General features: G+C 38.9%; 1 protein-coding gene and 1 long non-coding RNA gene across 2 annotated transcripts; one reads left to right on the forward strand and one right to left on the reverse strand.

The window, feature by feature from the left end:
- The first annotated feature begins 12,127 nt into the window (after positions 1–12,127).
- LOC113168270 (zinc finger protein 723-like) lies at positions 12,128–16,217 on the forward strand. Its single transcript, XM_026369283.1, has 3 exons — positions 12,128–12,145; positions 14,866–14,972; positions 15,065–16,217. The coding sequence occupies exons 2-3, from the start codon at positions 14,955–14,957 to the stop codon at positions 15,851–15,853; spliced, it is 807 nt and encodes a 268-aa protein (XP_026225068.1). The 5' UTR covers positions 12,128–12,145; positions 14,866–14,954; the 3' UTR covers positions 15,854–16,217.
- A 2,434-nt stretch (positions 16,218–18,651) lies between these two features.
- On the reverse strand, positions 18,652–23,470 carry LOC113168281. Its single transcript, XR_003299384.1, has 3 exons — positions 23,445–23,470; positions 20,469–20,575; positions 18,652–20,376 (listed from the first exon to the last, which is right to left on the reverse strand). It is a non-coding gene; the product is annotated as an uncharacterized LOC113168281 (long non-coding RNA).
- Positions 23,471–24,338: the final 868 nt, after the last annotated feature.

Genomic DNA, 24,338 nt, shown 5'->3' on the forward strand with positions numbered 1-24,338 from the left:
ATGATGTCAGTAGAATAGATACCAAAGCTGACATCAAACTGAAGAATAAAAACTAAAATAAAAGGACTCAGAGTGATGCAGCAGATTATTTCCAAGTCAGAGGTCTTGTTTTAAACCAGCAGATGTCAGCAAACATGTACTTAGCAGCCAGTGAAAAAGCACTGCTAGAAGTACTTAAACTCTGCATAGTAAACTGCAGAAATACACGTGAAATTCTTGCATTTAAAATCACACTTAAGTCAAAGTCTGTAATTATTGCCAAGAAAATATCAATGAACATCAAAAGTATTATGTGACCTTAGTTACTGATAAATTGTCCTAAATTATCACACTGGGTTATTAAATATTATTTAAGGGTTTCATTACATGATAAATAACCGATTCAGTCAGGTCAGTCCAGTCTCTTTGCTCAAAGCTGCTGATTTCAACTATCGTACAAACAATGTGTTCCCAACATGGTGACTGAAAATAAAGGTAATAGAGTAAACAGCAAAGTATGTCAGTCATGTAGCATTCAAACACCTCAGTTTTATAGTTTATTATAGTCAAAGATCCTGAAAAATTCTGAAAAAATATTTATGTTTATATATTGATCAAATCAGTGTTTTAAACTATTTTTGTTCAAGAACTGGAGATGTGAACCACAATCCCTCCATACTAACCTGCAAAGAGGAAGTGGACTCACATCAGTAAATGGTAAAATGGAGCGAGCGTCTCTTCAGTGACTGCTCTGTAAGTACAGGTTTACTGTTTTATTTATTTACTTGTTTAACTATTTCTCACCAACTGTAACTCTTCCTGTGTGTCTTGTTGAGAATGTTTCCTTGAGAGAAAATTTATCCATAAGCTAAAATTAACCTTTTTTCTCTCTAGTTGTGACGTTGATGATCGGCTGAAAAACAAACCAAGGTTAGTACAATCTGACAACTGTATTATTTATTACCAACATATGTTATTCATACAAAAGAACAGAAAAATGTTACATATTATAGTTGAACACTCACTTTCAGATGTTCAGATATCTGGTGTAGGTGAATTTTTTGTATCGTTTAATTTTACTTTTAGTGAGAGATCGTCTCAGATTGGGCTGATTTGTCTGTTGTGGTTGTACATGTATCTTGTGTGTGGGTACAGTGCTGCATGGGGCTTCTGCAGTTTCCCTTTAGGATAATAAAGGGAAGTGAAACACCTTTATGCAAGGTTAAGGTTACTTATGTAATGATATGACCACGCTGGTTTTCAGATATCTTATTCATAGATATGAAAATGTTACCACAACATATGAGTCATTTTTTCAAGGATCGTAGAGTGAGATTTGTCTTGTTAATTTGAAAAAAATATTCTAAAATATGTTACAATGGTGTCATTACCACCACACAATAGGCTTTAGTAATTAAAAAAAAAAATTGAAGTGAAACGAGACAAGTTGATATTTTAAAAGTCGACTTCTGAAAGTGGAGACTGAAAACAAGACTTAATCTGCCGGACAGACAACCAGACTGAAAGCAGACACAACTCTGACACTTGTCAATGAATGAATCAAAATAAAACCCCTGCATGTTTCTACAGCGGAAAAATTATTTTTCTGCAACTTTCTGAGAAAAAAAAAACACTGATTGTTCATTAGAGTTTAAAATATAATAACAATAAAACTTCTTTGTAGAAATTAAACATAGAAACACAAACTGTGGAAGTTGAGTCATGACAACAGCACTCACTCCGTGTTAGTTCGAAACATTTCACTACTCATTCAAGTAGCTTCTTCAGTGTAAAGATAGTTGGTTAGAGACCACAGTTTTATCCTCCAGGTTTGGTTTCACTAAACACCTGGTCTTAATATGCTTTTCATTAATACTATGTACTCTAATTCATTTTTAATAAATTATTAATAATACAGTAGCAGTTTAAATTATGGAAACATGTTTAAATGTACAATGTACAATATAAATGCTTTTCTTCATGGTTTTGTCAGCAAAGTAAATAAAAAATCATTTACTGTAGCTGCCTTCAGCTACTGCTTGTTTGTTGGTCTTTCTGCCTTCAGTCTTCAGTAACTGAAAACCTGCTCTGTTGGGTTGAGATCAGGTAGCTGACTTGAGAAACACTCTCTTATTCATGTTTTTTAGCTTTACCTGGGTCTTTTACCTTGTTGTAAAATGTCTGCATATTAATTCATAAAGTGTCTCTTGACTGTAGACTTTGACAGTGACAACCTTACCTATTCTTTACTGGACTAGATGTTGTCAAGGGGTTCTTCTTCATTATACTCTGTGTAGACATTGTCAAAGCAAACAACCTCAATATAACAATATATATATATATATATATATATATATATATATATATATATATATATATATATATTGTTATATTGAGGTTGTTTGCTTTGACAATGTCTACACACCTCAATGTCTACACCTCAATATAACAATATATATATATATATATATATATATATGTATATATATATATATATATATATATATATATATATATATATATATATATATATATATATATATATATATATATTGAAATTTCCCAGCCTTTCTGACTGTGAGTCCCAGCAGCTCTCAGTTGTTTGATGGAGATTCTTTCTCTCTGAGCTGTGAGGAGGATGACAGCTCTGCTGGATGGACACTCAGGAGGAACACAATCAAAGAAACCAAGACTCAATGTGGGGATGGTTGGGGAGAAACAGCTGGTTCTTCTTGCAGGATCAGTCACATTGTCCCACTGGACAGTGGAGTTTACTGGTGTGAGTCCAGAGAGGGATCAACCAGTACCATCATCAACATCACTGTCTCTGGTAAGATCAGACTGTGGAGTTAGTGTTGATGAGTCTGTGTGGAAATGGATGAAATGCTGTAGTTTGTCTCTGTGTTGAGGTGGATCAGTGATCCTGCAGAGTCCTGTCCTCCCTGTGATGGAGGGACATGATGTCACTCTGCACTGTCAAACAAAGAGCCCTCCCTCCAAGCTCCCAGCTGATTTCTATAAAGATGGCTCCCTCATCAGGACTGAGCCTACAGGTCACATGACCATCCACCATGTTACCAAGTCTGATGAAGGCCTCTACAAGTGTCACATCAGCAGTCATGGAGAGTCTCCACCCTCTACAGAAGAACCTACAACTACAGCCTCACCACCTGCCCCCACCTTCCTCCAGCTCTTGTTCAGACTGGTCCTCCACCTGGTGGTGTTCTGTCCACTCTTCATCTCCACTCTCCTCATGGTGTCTTTTTAACACGACACAGACCCACAGGTAACTCTCTGAATCAGTCCCTGACCTGACACCTAAACACTCATCAGTCAGTCTCAGTTGTCTCTAACTCAAATCTTCAGGTGTTAACTGTTGATACGTTTTCTTTCCAACCTCTGACTCTAGAAAATCACCTGCCTGTCTCCATGGTGATGACCTCACCCACACAGGCTGAACAGGGATTGGATGATGACTATGATGATGTCATCACTGAGCATCAGTTCTGACCTGGTCTCTGGTTTGAGACTTGAGTCCTTTGATATCAGTGAGGTTGATGATCATTTCTGTGACGGTAAAAACCAGCGACTGTCATCAGAGAACAGGATTCACAGTCTCATCTGTGGTTTATGCCACAATAAAAACTTGAGGAGGAGGAAATGTGGTTTTAGTTTAAGTGAATAAACTTTGTGTCACTGTGAAGTTTCTGTTTAATCAGACGTCACTCTGTCTCTAACCTGAACCAAGTTCTGTGATACCTCTTAGACAATCTTTAGCATCAGGTTGTTGTACTGAACAATGTTTCTGTTCAGCAACAACAGCACGTTTCATTTGTCCTGTCATCAATTTAAAACACTACAGAGGTTGAACAGACACTCCAACTCCTCCTGGATGTCACATCAGTGAATGACATTGTCAGAAGGTTTGCTGTGTCTTTCAGTAGAAGGTCCTTAACCCATCAACACGACCGGTATCTGATCATTTGATTAAGGAGGAACAAGATGAGCACTGTCAGAGCAAAATGACGTCCTCTTGTGGGCCCTGTGCTCACTGTCCGGCACCATAGAGCTTGATTGGCATTTGCCATACAACAGTAGAATTGGCAGATCCATCACTGGGCTCCTGTGATGTTCACTGATTAAAGCAGGTTCACTCTCAGCACATGTGACAGACGTGAACTGGTCTGGCAAAGCTGTGGAGAACTTCTGCCTGTAATATTGTTCATCATGATCGGTTTGGTGGTGGGTCGGTGATGGTCTGGGGAGGTCTGTCATCTTGAGTGCCATTAGTTATTAAGATGAAATCCTTGGACCCACTGTCAGACCCTACACTGGTGCAGTCAACAGATGGAAAACTAGAGTAAAATCAGTAGTTTAACTAGTGATGTTTGGTTGTTCGTTATTAAAATGAGTGAGTAAAATTTAACGTTGACCAGTTTTTCCTACCTGCAGCTCAGCTCAAAGATCCAACATGTGTGACAGTAACAACTGTGGAGTCTTGGTCCATGTATGAAGTACAGTTAATTATTCAAGTAATATGGTTCCTGATTCTGTTTTTAGCTGCAGTAAGTTGGGATGAAGAACTTGAGACTTGCTATTTGGTTCAGTCTCTTTGTCTCCACTTGGAAAACAAAATTAGAAAAAGGAAACCGGAGGACGCAACAAGTAACTGGATTTTCACAACAGATAGATAGATAGATAGATAGATAGATAGATAGATAGATAGATAGATAGATACTTTATTGATCTCCAAGAGGAAACTTTGGTTTTGGTGTTGCAGCAGCCGTTACACAGAAAAACATTTGAACATTAAGTTAAAAACTCTACACAACGACTTCACAAAACCCAGTACAAGAATAACACACAGTATAGACAGTAATAACAACAATACCCCCTGTAGAACTTGAATGTAAAGTGACTTGGTTACATATCGTTAAACCATCAGCGTGGACACTGACTCTCTGTGAATCATTGTACAGGCTGATGGCTGTTGGCACAAATTACTTCCTGAACCGTTCCTTGTCACAGCGGAGCTGGGGAAGTCTCTGACTCAGCAGTTTGTGCAGCATCCTCCTCTCCACCACCTGCTCTAAAGGTTCCAGAGGAGCCCCCAGCACAGAGACAGCTTTCCTGATCAGTTTATTCAGTTTCTTAGTGTTGCTGGCTCTGATGCTGCTGCCCCAGCAGACGACAGCAAAGAATATCACACTGGCTACAACAGACTGGTAAAAGATCTGCAGCATCTTGTTGCAAACATTAAAGGACCTGAGCTTCCTCAGGAAGTAGAGTCTACTCTGTCCCTTCCTGTATACAGCCTCTGTGTTGAACTTCCAGTCCAGTTTGTTGTCCAGGTGAACTCCCAGGTATTTGTACCTCTCCACCACCTCCACCACCTCCACCTTCTCACCCAGAATGGACACAGTGTCAAAGCCAGTTTTCTTCCTCCTGAAGTCCACAACCATCTCCTTGGTCTTGCTTACATTCAAGGTGAGATGATTGTTCCCACACCACTTCACAAAACTGTCCACCAGACCTCTGTACTCGGTCTCCTCCCCACCGCTGATACACCCAACCACTGCAGAGTCATCTGAGAACTTCTGCAGATGGCAGGACTCAGTGTTGTACTGAAAGTCTGAGGTGTACAGGGTGAAGAGGAAAGGTGAGAGGACAGTCCCCTGAGGTGCTCCTGTGCTACTGACCACCCGCTCAGACTCACATCTCTGCAGTCGTACAAACTGTGGTCTGTCTGTCAGGTAGTCAGTGATCCAGGAGGCTGTGGAGGAGTCTACCTGCATCTTCAGGAGCTTCTCTCTCAGCAGGACAGGCTGGATGGTGTTAAAGGCACTGGAGAAATCAGAGAATGTGATCCTCACAGTGCTGTTTGCCTTGTCCAGGTGTGAGAGAGCTCGCTGAAGCAGGTAGACAATAGCATCATCTACTCCAACCCGGGGACGGTAGGCGAACTGCAGTGGGTCTAGTGATGTCTCAACCTGAGGTCTCAAATGAGTCAGAACCAGTCTCTCCAGGACCTTCATGATGTGTGAGGTGAGGGCGACTGGTCTGTACTCATTTAGAGCAGAAGGAGATGAGGTTTTTGGAACTGGCGTCAGACATGATGTTTTCCAGACCTTTGGCACCTGCTCCATTCTCAGGCTCAGGTTGAAGAGGTGCTGTAGAATCCCAGAGAGCTGCTCAGAACAGGCCTTCAGGACTCTGGGGCTGACACCATCAGGTCCTGCTGCCTTATTCTGGTTCCATTTCTCCAGCTGCCTCTTCACCTGGCTGCTGGTCACTGACAGATGGGTAGGGGAGGTGGGTATGGTAGAGGAAGAGGAGGGGGGTGACGGTGGGATCATTTCTTCTGCAAGAGTCCCAGTGATGGGTGTGGTTTTATGACCGTCACTGATGTTCCTTGTAGGATGGGTGTGGGGGGGCAGCAGTGGGGTGTGGGGGGGCAGCAGTGGAGACGCTGTTCTGTCTGTGAGTCTGGCAGAGGAGGGGGTGGAGCGGGAAGGTGCAGCAGAGTGTCTGGAGGTGGAGGAGGGGGAGAGGGAGGGCGGTAGTGCTGTAAACCTGTTGAAAAAATGGTTCAGCTCGTTGGCCTTGTCCAGGTTCCCTTCCACCTGGTTCCCCTTCTCCTTGAAGCCAGTGATCTTCTTCATTCCAGACCACACATGCTTCATGTTGTTCTGCTGGAGTTGGTTCTCCAGCTTCCTTCTGTAAGCGTCCTTACTCTGCCTCAGACTCACCCTCAGCTCTCTCTGCACAGACTTCACCTGGTCCTTGTCTCCCTCCATAAAGGCCTTTTTCTTCCTGTTCAGCAGCTCCTTTAATTTGCTGGTGATCCAGGGCTTGTTGTTCGAGAAGCACCTCACTGTCCTGGTTGGGATGATGTTGTCCACACAGAAGTTAATGTACTCTGTGACGCTGTCTGTCATGGAATTGATGTCGTCTCCATGTTGGTCAATTCCATGACAGACAGAGTCACAGAGTACGCAGAAGAGCATTAGTAGTGTCCAGCAACGTGTTTTTGAGAAAAAAATGAGGAAAGAGTTAATCTGTCTGTGATTAGAAGAAAAACTGGTTTAAATTCACTGTGCATGTAGAACAGAACCGATTCCAGCTGTCCCTGGATGAAAGGTGGTGTACTGTACCACGTCACTCAATGTCCATATTACTCATTATACATCCAAATTAGTCATTGTATATACATATTGAGAGTTATACTTTTACATTTATTTTGATCATGAAACCGTGTAACTTAAAGTGACCCTTATGAAACTTGCTTGTTAGACAGTGCACCAGACTTTTATCTTAGGGAGTCAGACAGGATGTCCTGGCATGGAATTGACCTCGAGACAAGAACCAACTGTAATGTCTCACAGACAATTATCATCTATTCACCTCTCCCTCCATCTGAAATCCATAAAAACAACTGTATGTGTTAGATTCTTTCAGTATGTTTCTGTCAGTCGTGTGTTGATGTATTCATGCTCTCTGTGTAAGAAAATAAACTACTGCCTTATTAATCTCATCGGTGGTCCTGAGAAGTTTGTAACAAAAGTTTTTCAGTTTTCTTTTTCAGGTTTAACACACTACAGCTTTGTCGTGTTTGTTGACTTCACGAGAGTCAGTTCTTCATGTTGTGTTAAAATAGTTCAACACTGGTTAATTAAATCACTTCAGGCTAAATAGTGTCTATTTAAAAGTTCCCTGATTGTTTTCAGTTGATGTCTTAAAAAGAAATCAAACTGTTAATGTAAAAAACAATTCAACAATATGATCACACAGAACATTTATTAGCAAAAGGCAGGAATTAAAAATAAAACAAACAGTGTTTTTCTCAGACCACAGACAACTGTGAATTGTGAAATTAGAAGTTTTATAAACAGTAATAAAAGCGTATGTTACGACCTTTACTTCAGTGTCTGTGTAGTAAAAGTAGATATTTAGCATTGAATCGAGTAACACAGCTAAAGTTAATTTGCATGAACACAACACATAAACAATCTAATTTATAAAGTAATAAGATTTTTATTTAATTTTTACAAGGGTGTAGTTGAGTGTGCAGCATATGCTCCTTAATAGAGCCATGTCTACCTGTACTACTTCTAGTGACTGCAGCATTTTATTAAATCTTAAATTATGCATGAAGCACGTAGCTTCATTATTCAGAGTAAACTACTTAGTCTGGTGTTGTGTGAGTTGGGGGGAGAAACGTTACAGACATGTAGCTGCCACTAAAATGTAGAGTCAGATCAATCATTGCTGATTCCAGAACGTGTCCCTGTCACATGAGATCAAACTTTGCTAAACACACCACAACATGAAAATCTAGTCTATTTGATGTGTAAAACAACACAGAGGTTCCAGTGGTGACAGGTGTATAAGGTATACAGTGTTATTCCAAATGTACTTAGTAGATACTGTCATGGTTTCGGCCTGGCCCCGGCCGGTCTTGGATTTTCCTTTCGCTCTCCCTCTGGACTCCGCCCACCAGCCACTTCTCTCCCTCTGCTCCCAGCAATCGGCTGCATATTGGACTCACCTGTGTTCCCCCCAGACTACATAAACTCTCCTCAGCCCTTTCTCCTCTGTCAGATCGTCGTCGTCCCCCCACCTGTTTCCAGCGTCGCTCCCCAACCTGTTTCCAGCCTGTGTTCCCTGCCTGTTGCTATTCCTGCCTGCTTAACCCTGCCAGCTCTTGCTCATCTTGCTCAGCCCTGTTTGCTTCCCCCTGGACTCTTTGGACTTTGTTACCCCTTTTTTCAGTGAGTGTTTTCCTGCCTTCAAGCAATGGTTTTCTGTTGTTACTTTGTCCTCGTGTTTTGCCTGTTTTTTGTAGTGTCTGTTGACACCCCCCTTAGTTTCCCTGGTTTCGTAAGTCTCAGCAATAAAGCCTGTTTCAGTTCAAGCCTACCTCGTCCCCCTCCTTAATTTGTGACAGATACTGTCACTGAGTTAAAGAAAGCCTGCCCTTCTAAAGATCCTTTTGGCCCAGAGTTTTGTTGACCTATCCCAGAAGGTTGGAAGACACTGGGGAAGCATGAAGAACGTCTTCTCAACTAATTTGCATACAAATGTGTGTCAGGATGTGGGGTGGAAGAAAAGGCGTCTTTATGTAACGTCTCAAACATTCAAGCGCATCAAACATTTTATTTTCCTTTGTAGGTGATGTGAACAACAGGTTTATCATGTTGCTATTATCATGTTCTTCTAATAATGATTGTTGTGATGGAAAAACACTGTTGTTGAGTACGTGGCGAAGAACACTGGGCTGAAATGTTACCTAAGAAGGCACTTGTTTAGTTTTTAGTATTTCCTTTTTGCAGGGTGTGGACACCATTTAACTTTCACTTGTAGTTTATTCTCGATGCCAATTAAAACAGCTATTGTATTGCAGTCATCATAGTTGTCATTCAAGCTTTATATTAAGAGGGTTTGTTTGTATCGATCATCCATCTTTCACATTATTATAGACAATTTCATCACTTTAACTTTGGCAACAAATACATTTTGTTATTAAAACCTATTGTAAAACACTCTTACACATAAGTAAAAGTGCCAAATGCTCCTTTAAGCTCTTTACGCCACACAATTTAAATGATTAAAATGTAAGCTGGTTCACGTTTTTACACTCTAAAGCAGGGGTCACTAACAGGCGGACCAGCTATTGTGATCTTTACTGTAGATATTTAGTGGACGCGAGAACGCATTGGCCAATTGAATGCGAGTTAAGCCATCCCACGTGACTTCACTTAGCCAATCAATTCTGTGGATCACAAGCGGTAAAATTAGCGACTCAACAGTAGATGAGAGAAAGTTTGAGGTTGGAAAGAAATTAATAAAGAAAGACGACAGAGAGGAGAGAGACAGACGACAGAGAGGAGAGATACAGACGACAGAGAGGAGAGATACAGACGACAGAGAGGAGAGATACAGACAACAGAGAGGAGAGATACAGACGACAGAGAGGAGAGAGAGAGACAGACGACAGAGAGGAGAGATACAGACGACAGAGAGGAGAGAGACAGACGACAGAGTGGAGAGAGATACAGACGACAGAGAGGAGAGAGACAGACGACAGAGGGAGAGAGATACAGACGACAGAGAGGAGAGATACAGACGACAGAGAGGAGAGATACAGACGACAGAGAGGAGAGAGACAGACGACAGAGAGGAGAGAGAGACAGACGACAGAGAGGAGAGAGATACAGACGACAGAGAGGAGAGAGACAGACGACAGAGAGGAGAGAGACAGACGACAGAGAGGAGAGAGATACAGACGACAGAGAGGAGAGATACAGACGACAGAGAGGAGAGAGACAGACGACAGAGAGGAGAGATACAGACGACAGAGAGGAGAGAGATACAGACGACAGAGAGGAGAGAGATACAGACGACAGAGAGGAGAGAGATACAGACGACAGAGAGGAGAGATACAGACGACAGAGAGGAGAGATACAGACGACAGAGAGGAGAGATACAGACGACAGAGAGGAGAGAGATACAGACGACAGAGAGGAGAGAGACAGACGACAGAGAGGAGAGAGACAGACGACAGAGAGGAGAGATACAGACGACAGAGAGGAGAGAGACAGACGACAGAGAGGAGAGAGAGACAGACGACAGAGAGGAGAGAGATACAGACGACAGAGAGAGATACAGACGACAGAGAGAGAGATACAGACGACAGAGAGGAGAGAGATACAGACGACAGAGAGGAGAGAGAGAGACAGACGACAGAGAGGAGAGATAGAGACAGAGGAGAGAGATACAGACGACAGAGAGGAGAGATACAGACGACAGAGAGGAGAGAGACAGGCGACAGAGGGAGGAGACAGACGACAGGAGACAGAGGAGGAGAGAGACAGACGACAGAGGAGAGAGATACAGACGACAGAGAGGAAGAGAGACAGACGACAGAGGAGAGAGATACAGACGACAGAGAGGAGAGAGATACAGACGACAGAGAGGAGAGATACAGACGACAGAGAGCAGAGATACAGACGACAGAGAGGAGAGATACAGACGACAGAGAGAGATACAGACGACAGTGAGGAGAGAGAGACAGACGACAGAGAGGAGAGAGAGAGACAGACGACAGAGAGGAGAGAGATACAGACGACAGAGAGGAGAGATACAGACGACAGAGAGATACAGAGAACAAATGTTGGACTTTCTGTATTAATCTAAATTTATACAGTAAACATATTTAATCTTCTTTCAGTGTAGTTTTGTTTTCTTAACAGAAGTCAAAGCCAGGATCAGACGTTGGACTTAAATAAATAACATAAAAATATGTTAATTTAATGTTTCTCTGTTTACTTTTACTCACAAAAATATCAGTTATCAATATCAGTTTCTTATTGTTTTTCTTTTTCTTCTCACATATGCACTATCAGAAACATGTTGTTTTTCTTTACGAAGTTTTAATTAATTCATAAAACATGTATTACATGTACATGGTTACATGTATTAGTAGTAATGTATTAAATACATTATGTATCCTACTGAGGTTTTTTAGTTTGTCTGTGTTGTGTTGTTTAGTAATGAGACAAACACCTCTCAGGACCGTCTTTGAACAATTTATTCCTGATCCCCTGTAATGGCCAAAACATGAAACATGTTCATTTAGGTTAATGCTCTGTTTAGACTGTCAGGGCTGAAACATCTGTGCAGATGTTATTTTATCGTCTAGTTTCAGACTAACATCAACTTTTCTGAAAAGTCACAACTTTTATTTAAGAATGTGACTCGGACAAATTAATATAAAACATTTCACAGTAAATTAAAGAGGAAACGTTTCTATAAAACTTCCTGTCTTTGAGTCAATTCCTGAACCAATCAGATCGTAGATCAGGTGAGAGCCAGGTGTTTCCCATCATGCCCTGCGAACCAAATATATACGGAATAGCCCCAAAATAAAAGTCTCTATTAAACAAGGAGACTTTTACTATAACGTAGAATGTCCTGTTCACATCAAACAACATCACTACTACATCTCCACGTATGTATATGGTTTTGGGAACTGTATCTACAAATTTATCTATTTATTTTATATTTATTTATTTTATTTTATTAACGGATTTTTTCTGCGTGACCTATGACCCGAAGATGTCACTTCCTGTGGATACTTCCTGTTTTCCTCCGTCTCTGAGTTGAGGTGAGTCCATGCGGGTTCTCTCGTTTTTACGTCGTTAAAACGTAGTTAAAAGTACTAAATGATAGTTTTAAACTTATATTTCAAAGAAACTAAACTGAGTTATTTCAGTTTTATTGTCAGTCTTGTATTATACGTGTTTCTGTTGGACTGTACAGCTCTTTAAAGAAACTCTAAAGTTTACCGTTTCCACACCAGACTTCTCCTGCGGTCCGCTGCTGTTTCTCTCTTTTAAAGTTGTTCATGTAGAAACAAATCAAATGAAGTTGGTTTACTAGTTTTTATATTTAACTTTACACAGGCACGTCTTCTCCTTTTTTATTTATACTTTTTATTATTAAGAGTTTAATCCCTTTAATAACTTCTTTGTGTTCACTGGTAAATTTCCTTTTGTTTAAGATTTTTTAAGCCAGTTCATCAATTGTCTTGAAAATGAGTTCATTCATTCAAAGATTTGTGGTAAAAGCAGCGTCTTTATAATGATGTGATGAGTGTAACTAGAGTTTCTGTGAATAATGTTCATACATGTTTGTAAAGATTAGTTGATTATTAGTCAGTAGTTGTTGGTAAAAGGTGTTCTTGGTGAAACATGTTGTGCATTATTTAGAGTGGCTATATACTGTAGTGCTAATACACATCAAGGAACCTGTTGAATGTGTGTCTGACTTCACCTGATCTTACTTTGGTGTTGAAAAAGACACAGGACCAATGACTTTTGAAGCACTGACTGCTTCGGTCTCTAGTGTGAATCACTTGACTGGATCAAACCAGATTCAACTGGTCTGATCCAGTCTTTTTCCAGATCTTTTTCCACAACAAAACAACATCAGGTGAAGTCAGACAGACATCACTAGTTGGTTTCCAGCCTGAAGGGTTTGTTGTTTGTCTCTAACCAACTTTCCTCAGACTGAAGAAGCGACTTTGATGAGTAGTGAAACATTTCAACCTAACAAGAAAGACGTACAGTTGTCATGACTCAACTTCCAGATAACTTTACCTGGAGGACTGAAAATCTTCACAGACATATTTTTATTTGATATTTTATAGCATGTCCACTGTAGTGGACAGCAGAACAAATTTACTGTTAGAAAACAGCTACACTTCAAAATCAGAATAGACTGACAAGAAAACAAGAATGTCAATCCATTTTCTAATGAAACCTTCTAAATGAAACTGAACATGAACATAAATTAAAGTCTCCAGTCCAGAGGTCCTGGGTAGCACAGGTTTGAATCTGTAACACCACCTTCTCTTCACTGTTCTCCTTCTCTTCCTCTTTCTTTTCTTCCTTCATTAAAGTCTTAGTGACGGTACTTTAGGGAGCAGTTTCTCTTCTTTGTTATGCAGAGGAACATCTTGCAGCTGATGCATGTCATGTATTTTTAGCCGTTGCAACCTTGGTTTCATCAGTCTAGTATCTCTGGTATGTGTCTGGCCCCGTATGTTGTTAATGGTGCTTCTGGTTGTGGAATACGCTTTTTGATGGATGGCTCATACTCTTCGCTCTCTTCACTGTCGTCTACTGTCTTGTTAGTTTTCCTCAGGTTCTAGGTAGTTCAGCAGCTCATATGCAAGATGAAGTTTGGAGTCCAGGAACTGTTGAGTGTTTTTTCCTCATCAGTTGTTTGTGGTGGTGTGTGTGACGACACCGTCCAAGAAATAAGAAATCAATTTGTGATGGCAAACCCAGGACTTCTTCTGACCACCATCACTGACCCCCGGGTAGAGGTCTCTCTGTGATACTGGAGAGAAACTGCCCCAGTTATCATCCTTTGACCTTCAAATGTATTGTTCCCTTGGTATAACTTAGAGTCCAGAATCAGACCATCTGGAGACTCAAGTACAAATACCTTGAAGCTTTAAACTTTTCCTTGTTTCTGGAGGTTAAGGCAGCCTTAGCTTACCCTCCAAAGGATGTCTCTCTTTGTCTCCTCTATTACTTTCAGATTATTGACAATTTTCAGTGAGTTTCTCAACTTGAAGAACGTGTTCTTGTCATTTTCTGTCTTATTATTGGCCCCGTGGTTTTGCTCTCAGAAAATATTTTGAGTCTGGGGAAGCCAAGGGAGGTCATGTTGGATTGACAAGCCAGAAAAGATAATTTCTTCAGTGGTGGTGTTAAGAGAGACATTCCTCATCTGTAGCTCTCTCTCATTTGTGAATGCTGCCAAGTCTCTTCAGGACTCCAGTTTCTATAAATGGTGTGTTCACTGTGACAGTCAGGAGGACTGGGTAGGACAGGTTTAAATCTATGATTGGAAAAATACAATCAATGAGGAAATGTCTCTGAACATAGCATCTACCCTTCTGTTAAAAAATGAAATCCCACAGTCGTCTGAAATAACATGAAAGTGACAAAAGTAATAACAAATATAAATTTACAAAAATAATAAAGCAGCATTACTAATCATGTGACTTGCGGCTTTAGAATACAGATATAAACACTATACACACTATTTATAGTTGGAAACACAAGTAATTTTATTTACATTTGCATTCTATAATTTCCAGTTGCATATGAAATGGTCCCAGTGAAAGATGCAGATGTGTTTGCAGATGTTTTTCACTAACTTACCGGTATGAGAGCAGACATCATGAGATCAGCCCGATTAATCATCTGAAGGATCAACTGGATAAATTGCACACAGTGATCCTCATCTGCTGAGTCAGTGATATTCTGTAGCTGTGTTTTTGTCTTATCTTGTGTCTTTGTTGGTTCACAGATCACATTCATCTCAGTTGAGAACGAGCATTGTTTTGTCTGACATCAGGACAGCTTTGTGGAATCTGGTGCCACTGAGAAAGAAGCAGGATGAGTTCTTCCCCAAAGGTGAGTATTTAAATCTCTTACATCTCACATACTTTTTGTTTTTTATTATCTCCATTAACAAAACCTTAAATTTTCTCTGTCTGTCATTTTAGAAACACAGAAACGCAAAGAAACAATGTCCGTATTGTAACAAAGAATTTTCTTCATCGTACCATCTAAAGATTCATGAGAGAGTTCATACTGGAGAGAGGCCTTATCACTGTGATGAGTGTGGGAAAGATTTTGCTTATTCAGGAAGCCTAAAAATTCATAAACGTATTCACAGCGGAGAGAAACCATACCAGTGCAGACACTGTGAAAAAGCTTTCACTTCTTCAGTAGATCGCAACAGACATGAACGAACACATACTGGAGTGAAACCATATAGATGTGAGGAGTGTGGGAAAACATTTGTTCTCCTAGGAAATTTAAATGTTCATAGAAACATCCACACTATGGAAACAATCTACCCTTGTGAGCAATGTGGGAAGGTCTTTAACACCTACTCTTCATTAAGGCGTCATGAACGGATTCACACTGGAGAGAAGCCTTATCACTGTGACGAGTGTGGGAAAGATTTTACTGATTCAGGAAGCCTAAAAGTTCATAAACGTATTCACAGTGGAGAGAAACCATACCAGTGCAGACATTGTGAAAAAGCTTTCACTTCTTCAATAGAGCGCAACAGACATGAACGAACACATACTGGAGTGAGACCATATAGATGTGAGGAGTGTGGGAAGAGATTCACTCTGATAGGAGCATTAACAGTTCATAGAAACATCCATACTAAAGAAACAATCTATCCTTGTGACCAATGTGGGAAGATCTTTAGCAGGTCCTCTTCATTAAAGTATCACGAACGGATTCACACTGGAGAAAAACCAAATACGTGCAAATAATGTGAGAAATCATAAATTTACTTGGAGGATTAAAGAGTCTGCGCCACCCTTTTTTTTTGGTCACCTTTTATGGATCCTCACCAATTTTGTCTTCCAACCCCATAACAAATGTAAACTTTGCAGCCTGTTCAGAGTTTGTATGAAAACTCAGTAACTCAGTAGTTCTCAGTAATACAGTCTGTTTTCCTTAAGTTAAATTAAAATCTGTCAAACTAAACTGCTGATAAAAATGTAAAGATCACTTTTAAAACCCATCAGAACTCAATGGGTAAAAAGGTCGTGCTGGATTTTTACACTGATCTTGACTCAGTTATGTGGAAGAAACAACAGGACGCCACATTGTTTGATGGAAATTCAAGTTATCAACCTACAGAGGACTGAATTCAAAGACACCTTCAAAAACAAAGTGAAAAACATCTGGTGGGAGGTTTGTCCATTTTGTTGAAATGTCATTGCAGCAAGTCAAATGGTTTTCAGTAGCTGTTATGTCCTTGTATACACGACTGACAACATCAGGACATGCTCCTAATGAGACAACAGATGATGTTATGTCCTTCCAGATCTGGACTTTGCATCACTTTTTTTCCTTGTTAAAATCTCTTTTTTTTTTGCTATTGTATAACTATAGCTCATATTATTTGTATTAGCATCAGTAATCTTAAAGTTAGATAAGATGAAGTTGATATATGTTGTTAGTTTTGTTGTGTGAAATTTTTTTATAGTTTTTTCATTTTTAAATTTTATTAAATTAATTAGATGAATTTAAATTCTACTAAAATGTCAAACAGCAGCATGAATGATGTGAATTCAATGTTTTAAATTGATGACAGGACAAATGAAACGTGCTGTTGTTGGTGGATAGAAACCTGATGATCTTTAATTATCATCTGAATCTGTCAGTTAAAATGTTCATATCATGTCAATAATGTGTTAAGATCCTCAGTATTTGATTGGTTCAGCTATGTGTAGGTCTACAGTAGTAAATCAGACCCTCAGCCACCATCACAGGTAGAATCAACTTCTGGGAGAAACACTGTTTGTTTGTTGTTGATTTTATTTTTAATTCCTGCCTTTTGCTAATAAATGTTTTGTGTGATCATATTGTTGAATTGTTTTTTACGATTTGATTTCTTTTTAAGACATCAACTGAAAACAATCAGGCAACTTTTTAAATAGACACTATTTAGCCTGAAGTGATTTAATCAACCAGTGTTGAACTATTTTAACACAACATGAAGAACTGACTCTCGTGAAGTCAACAAACACGACAAAGCTGTAGTGTGTTAAACCTGAACAAGAAAACTGAAAAACTTCTGTAACAAACTTCTCAGGACCACCGATGAGATTAATAAGGCAGTAGTTTATTTTCTTACACAGAGAGCATGAATACATCAGCACACGACTGACAGAAACATACTCAAAGAATCTAACCCATACAGTTGTTTTTATGGATTTCAGATGGGAGGGAGAGGTGAATAGATGATAATTGTCTGTGAGACATTACAGTTGGTTCTTGTCTCGAGGTCAATTCCATGCCAGGACATCCTGTCTGACTCCCTAAGATAAAAGTCTGGAGCACTGTCTAACAAGGGCAAAGGCAAGTTTCATAAGGGTCACTTTAAGTTACATTTAAGTTCATGATCGAAATAAATGTAAAAGGATAACTCTCAATATGGATAGACAATGACTAATTTGGATGTATAATGAGTAATATGGACATTGAGTGACGTGGTACAGTACACCACCTTTCATCCAGTGGCAGCTGGAATCGGTTCTGTTCTACATGCACAGTGAATTTAAATTAATTTTCTTCTTCTTACCACATACAGACTAACTTTTTCCTAAATATTCTCAACAACATGTTGCTGAACACTACAAATGCTATTGGGTGTTTTATTGTGAAAGTCAAGCTACTTGTTCTGTCCTCCGGTTTCCTTTTTCTAATTTTATTTTCCAAGTGGAGACAAAGAGACTGAAGCAAATAGCAAGTCTCAAGTTCTTCATCCCAACTTACTGCAGCTAAACACAGCATCAGGAACCGTATTACTTGAATAATTAACTGTACTTAATACATGGACCAAGACTCCACAGTTGTTACTGTCACACATGTTGGATATTTGAGCTGAGCTGCAGGTAGGAAAAACTGGTCAACATTAACTTTTACTCACTTATTTTAATAACGAACAACCAAACATCACTAGTTAAACTGCTGATTTTACTCTAGTTTTTCCATCTGTTCACTGCACCAGTGTAGGGTCTGACAGTGGGTCTAAGGATTTCATCTTAATAACTAATGGCACTCAAGGTGACAAACCTCTCCAGACCATCACCAACTCACCACCAAACCAATCATATCAATAAAGGGAAGATACGACTGGTATAATGTGTCTGAACCTTCTGGATTTAGTTCAAATTAAAATCCTTCAATCCGTATGAAGACTTTTAGTGTTAACTTGTTTCTGCCCAGAAAACAGAACATTACTACAATACATCACTACATCACCAGAGTTTACTGCAGTACTGTCAGTACTCTGGTCTGATAATTGTTGTACTGATCTGTGAATCAACTTTTTGCTTTCTAATGATCACAGGTGCCAAAAAAGGTCAATTATGGGAGAAAATATTGATCCTGATAACATTTATTAGTTCCAGCCATACTTCATGAGTTATTTTAATATTTATAATTTTATTTCCATTTTCTTTGTTTAATATTTGCTCAGTTAGAAATCAACCAGTTTTCTTCAGTTTTTACAAACTACAGCTTTGTTGTTTTTATTTTTATGTTGAACTAACGAGGGTCAGTTTCTTATTTAAATGTTAAAACTTCTCAAAAGATACAACACTAACACTGGTTTATTAAATCGCTTCAAAACATATATTGTTTAATAAAAAGGTTGCTTTATTGTTACAGTTATCAGTTCATGTCTTATTTTTTTTTTATGAAAGTAAGAAACAATTCAACGATATCATCACAGAATACATTTATCAGTAAAAGACCAGAATTAAAAATCGACAACAAACAAACAAACAGTGTTTCTCCCAGAAGTTGATTCTACCTGTGATGGTGGCTGAGGGTCTGATTTACTAGTGTTTGTTGTTTAAGAAATTGAGAAACAGACAGTAATACTATGTGTTGAAAATACCAATATGTTTTAAAGACTATTGAATACTGGTAAAAAAAAACAATATGAGCTACTAGAGCTGACTATAAAACTACAATAATGAATTTAATTTAATCTAATTCAAAATGAAAACACAGACAACTGTAATACCACGTTAAAAATAAAAAACACAATGAGCAGAATATTTTTAAAAGATAACAACATACATCAAATTCATCTCATCTAACTTTTAGAGATTTTAACTGCAACGAAAAAAACGTGACGCAAAGTCCAGATCTTGAAGGACATAACATCATCTGTTGACTCATTAGGAGCATGTCCTGATGTAGTCAGTCGTGTATACAAGGACATAACAGCTACTGAAAACCATTTGACTTGCTGCAATGACATTTCAACAAAATGGACAAACCTCCCACCAGATGTTTTTCACTTTGGTTTCGAAGGTGTCTTTGAATTCAGTCCTCTGTAGGTTGATAACTTGAATTTCCATCAAACAATGTGGCGTCCTGTTGTTTCTTCCACATAACCGAGTCCAGATCAGTGTAAATATCCCATTGAGTTCTGATGGGTTTTAAAAGTGATCCTTACATTTTTTTCAGCAGTTTAGTTTGACAGATTTTATTTTTAATTAAGGAAAACAGACTGTATTACTGAGAACAGCTAGTTGAGAGTTTTCATACAAACTCTGAACAGGCTGCAAAGTTTACATTTGTTATGGGGTTGGAAGACAAAATTGGTGAGGATCCATAAAAGATGAGAAAAAAGTTTTCCAATCACGAGTGTGGTGCAGACTCTTTAATCCTCCAGGTAAATGTATGATTAAAAAACCTAATTCTGAGCTGATATGAATGTTTTCTCACATTATTTCCACTTATAGGGTTTTTCTCCAGTGTGAATGAGAAAGTGTTTTTTTAGTGAATCCAACCGAGAGAAAGCTTTACCACACTGCTCACAGCTGTATGGTTTCTCTCCAGTATGAACTCTCTGATGACGTTTTAATTCTGTTGATGTTACAAAAGCTTTACCACACTGATCACAGCTGTATGGTTTCTCTTCACTGTGAACTCTCTGATGAAGTTTTAATTCTGTTGATGTTACAAAAGCGTTGTCACACTGCTCACAGCTGTATGGTTTCTCTCCACTGTGAAATCTCCGATAGTGACTGTTTAGGTCTCCTTTTGATATGAATGCACTGCCGCACTCCTGACACTGATGCGGTTTTGCTCCGGTGTGAATTCTCTTGTGGAGATTTAGTCCGTCTACTGATCTGAATACCTTACCACACTGATCACAGCTGTATGGTTTCTCTCCAGTATGAACTCTCTCATGAATCTTTAGTTTGTATGATGAAGACAATTCTTTGTTACAATACTGACATTGTTTCTTTGCGTTTCTGTGTTTCTAAAAGGACAGAGAGAGAAAATTTAAGGTTTTGTTAATGGAGATAATAAAAAATGCAAAGTATGTGAGATGTAAGAGATTTAAATACTCACCTTTTGGGGAGAACTCATCCTGCTTCTTTCTCAGTGGCACCAGATTTCACAAAGCAGTCCTGATGTCAGACAAAACAATGCTCGTCCTCACCTGAGATGAATGTGATCTGTGAACAAACAAAGACACAAGATAAGACAAAAAACACAGCTACAGAATATCACTGACTCAGCAGATGAGGATCACTGTGTGTAATTGATCCAGTTGATCCTTCAGATGATTAATCTGATGATCTCATGATGTCTGCTCTCCTACCAGTAAGTTAGTGAAAAACATCTGCAAACACATCTGCATCTTTCACTGGGACCATTTCATATGCAACTGGAAATTATAGAATACAAATGTAAATAAAATGACTTGTGTGTCCAACTATAAATGTTGTGTATAGTGTTTATATCTGTACTCCAAAGCCACAAGTCACATGATTAGTAATGCTGCTTTATTATTTTTGTAAATTTATATTTGTTATTACTTTTGTCACTTTCATGTTATTTCAGACGACTGTGGGATTTCATTTTTTAACAGAAGGGTAGATGCTATGTTCAGAGACATTTCCTCATTCAATGTATTTTTCCAATCATAGATTTAAACCTGTCCTACCCAGTCCTCTTGACTGTCACAGTGAACACACCATTTATAGAAACTGGAGTCCAGGAGAGACTTGGCAGCATTCACAAATGAGAGAGAGCTACAGATGAGGAATGTCTCTCTTAACACCACCGCTGAAGAAATTATCTTTTTTGGCTTGTCAATCCACATGACCTGCCTTGTCTTCCCCAGACTCAAAATGTTTTGTGAGAACAAAACCACAGGGACAATAATAAGCCATAAAATCAGAAGAACAGGTTCTTCAAGTTGAGAAACTCACTGAAAATTGTCAATGACCTAAAAGTAATAGAGGAAACAAAGAGAGACATCCTTTGGAGGGTATGGTAAGGCTGCCTTAACCTCCAGAAACCAGGAAAAGTTTAAAACTTCAAGGCATTTGTACTTGCGTCTCCAGATGGTCTGATTCTGGACTCTAAAGTCTACCAAGGGAACAATACATTTGAAGGTCAAAGGATGATAACTGGGGCAGTTTCTCTCCAGTATCACAGAGAGAGACCTCTACCCGGGGATCAATGATGGTGGTCAGAAGAAGTCCTGGGTTTGTGATCAGAAAATGGTCTGACAACAAGCCAGTGCTGATGGCCTCTACGGCACATAGGAAAGATCCTGAAATCAGATGGCATGATGATTTGCACCAGATGGTCAAACAAAGACAAAGTCCAGGTCCAAGTGAAAAAACCCACAGTCATTAGAGAGTACAATGACAACATGGGTGGCGTGGACCCCTGTGACCGCATGCTGAGCTTCTACCTTGTGGCAAGTAGAACCAAGAAATGGAGCATGTGTGTGTGTGTTTTCTTATTTCTTGGACGGTGTCGTCACACACACCACCACAAACAACTGATCAGCAAAAAACACTCAACAGTTCCTGGACTCCAAACTGCATCTCACATATGAGCTGCTGAACTATCTAGAACCTGAGGAAAACTAACAAGACAGTAGACGACAGTGAAGAGAGCGAAGAGTATGAGCCATCCATCAAAAAATGTATTCCACAACTAGAAGCACCATTAACAACATACGGGGCCAGACACATACCAGAGATACTAGACTGATGAAACCAAGGTTGCAACGGCTAAAAATACATGACATGCATCAGCTGCAAGATGTTCCTCTGCATAACAAAGAAGAGAAACTGCTTCCTAAAGTACCGTCACTAAGACTTTAATGAATGAAGAAAAGAAAGAGGAAGAGAAAGAGAACAGTGAAGAGAAGGTGGTGTTACAGATTCAAACCTGTGCTACCCAGGACCTCTGGACTGGAGACTTTAATTTATGTTCATGTTCAGTTTCATTTAGAAAGTTTCATTAGAAAATGGATTGACATTCTTGTTTTCTTGTCAGTCTATTCTGATTTTGAAGTGTAGCTGTTTTCTAACAGTAAATTTGTTCTGCTGTCCACTACAGTGGACATGCTGTAAAATATCAAATAATAATATGTCTGTGAAGATTTTCAGTCCTCCAGGTAAAGTTATCTGGAAGTTGAGTCGTGACAACTGTACGTCTTTCTTGTTAGGTTGAAATGTTTCACTACTCATCAAAGTCGCTTCTTCAGTCTGAGGAAAGTTGGTTAGAGACAAACAACAAACCCTTCAGGCTGGAAACCAACTAGTGATGTCTGTCTGACTTCACCTGATCTTGTTTTGTTGTGGAAAAAGATCTGGAAAAAGACTGGATCAGACCAGTTGAATCTGGTTTGATCCAGTCAAGTGATTCACACTAGAGATCGAAGCAGTCAGTTCGTCAAAAGTCATTGGTCCCGTGTCTTTTTCAACACCAAAGTAAGATCAGGTGAAGTCAGACACACATTCAACAGGTTCCTTGATGTGTATTAGCACTACAGTATATAGTCACTCTAAATAATGCACAACATGTTTCACCAAGAACACCTTTTACCAACAACTACTGACTAATAATCAACTAATCTTTACAAACATGTATGAACATTATTCACAGAAACTCTAGTTACACTCATCACATCTTTATAAAAACGCTGCTTTTACCACAAATCTTTGAATGAATGAACCCATTTTCAAGACAGTTGATGAATTGATTCATTTGAACATAATCAAAACAACCTGGAAGAAACATTTTTCTTGGTTTTCAGTAGTAAATATATGTCTTCATAAAATAAAGTTAAACATTAACAGTGAAAACAAAGACACGGTTACACTGTTATGAAAGGAAGCGTGGAAACTTTGGTTTCTTTAAAGAGCTGTAGAGTCCAACAAAAACACGTAAAACCCACGATTGTTGCTAAAACTGAAATAACTCAGTTTAGTTTCTTTGAAATATAAGTTTAAAACTATCATTTAGTACTTTTAACTACGTTTAAACGACGTAAAAACGGGAGAACCCGCATGGACTCACCTCAACTCAGAGACGGAGGAAAACAGGAAGTATCCACAGGAAGTGACATCATCGGGTCATAGGTCACTCACAGAAAATCAGTTACGAAAATAAAAGCTCCTTCAAAATAAGATTAAATATACAGTTCACAAAACCAAATACATACGTGTAGATGTAGTAGAGTGATGTTGTTGCTGTGATGTGAACAGGACATTTTACGTTATAGTAAAAGCCCCATGAATGATCTGCTTCTCCTCACATTACAGTATAAAGCAGTTTGTTTTATTTCTATAAGGAAACTTACACATATAATTAGGTATTTTATTTTGAAAACAGGAAGTCTTTTTGTCTTATCATATAGTCGCTGTACTAAACTCCGGTTTGTTTGCTAATTTAAAGTGTTCATAATTTTATTATTATATTATTATTAATATAAGAACAAAGAAGAATAAAGTGTGAAACTGTCCTTTAGCACAGTTTCTGTCCACAGTCTTGTTAAATCCTCAGTGAGACTCCTGCTGCTTCTCTTGTCTTCATCAGTCTCCACAGTTGATACTGTCCCACATGTTGGATGTTGGATCTTCGAGCTGAGCTGCAGGAAGGAAAAACTGCTCAACGACAACTTTTACACACTTATTTTAATAACTATTGACTGAACATCACTGATTTCATCCACTTCATCTACTGACAGCTGGTTAATCTGAAATGATTCAGTCCTTTATTAACTGGTTCTATTTGATACGGTACAAATACAAAGTAGACTTTAATGACAACACTGTTATGTACTTTAGTACAGTTGTTACTTCCTGGACCTTTATTTATCGACTTTATTAAACATTAATAATGTAATGTTACAGCTTTCAACTCTTTTTAGGGGGATTTATTGGTATTTTTACAGATAATAATTATGATGAA

The sequence above is a fragment of the Anabas testudineus genome, chromosome 18, assembly GCF_900324465.2.
Source record: "Anabas testudineus chromosome 18, fAnaTes1.2, whole genome shotgun sequence".
NCBI lineage: Eukaryota > Metazoa > Chordata > Actinopteri > Anabantiformes > Anabantidae > Anabas > Anabas testudineus.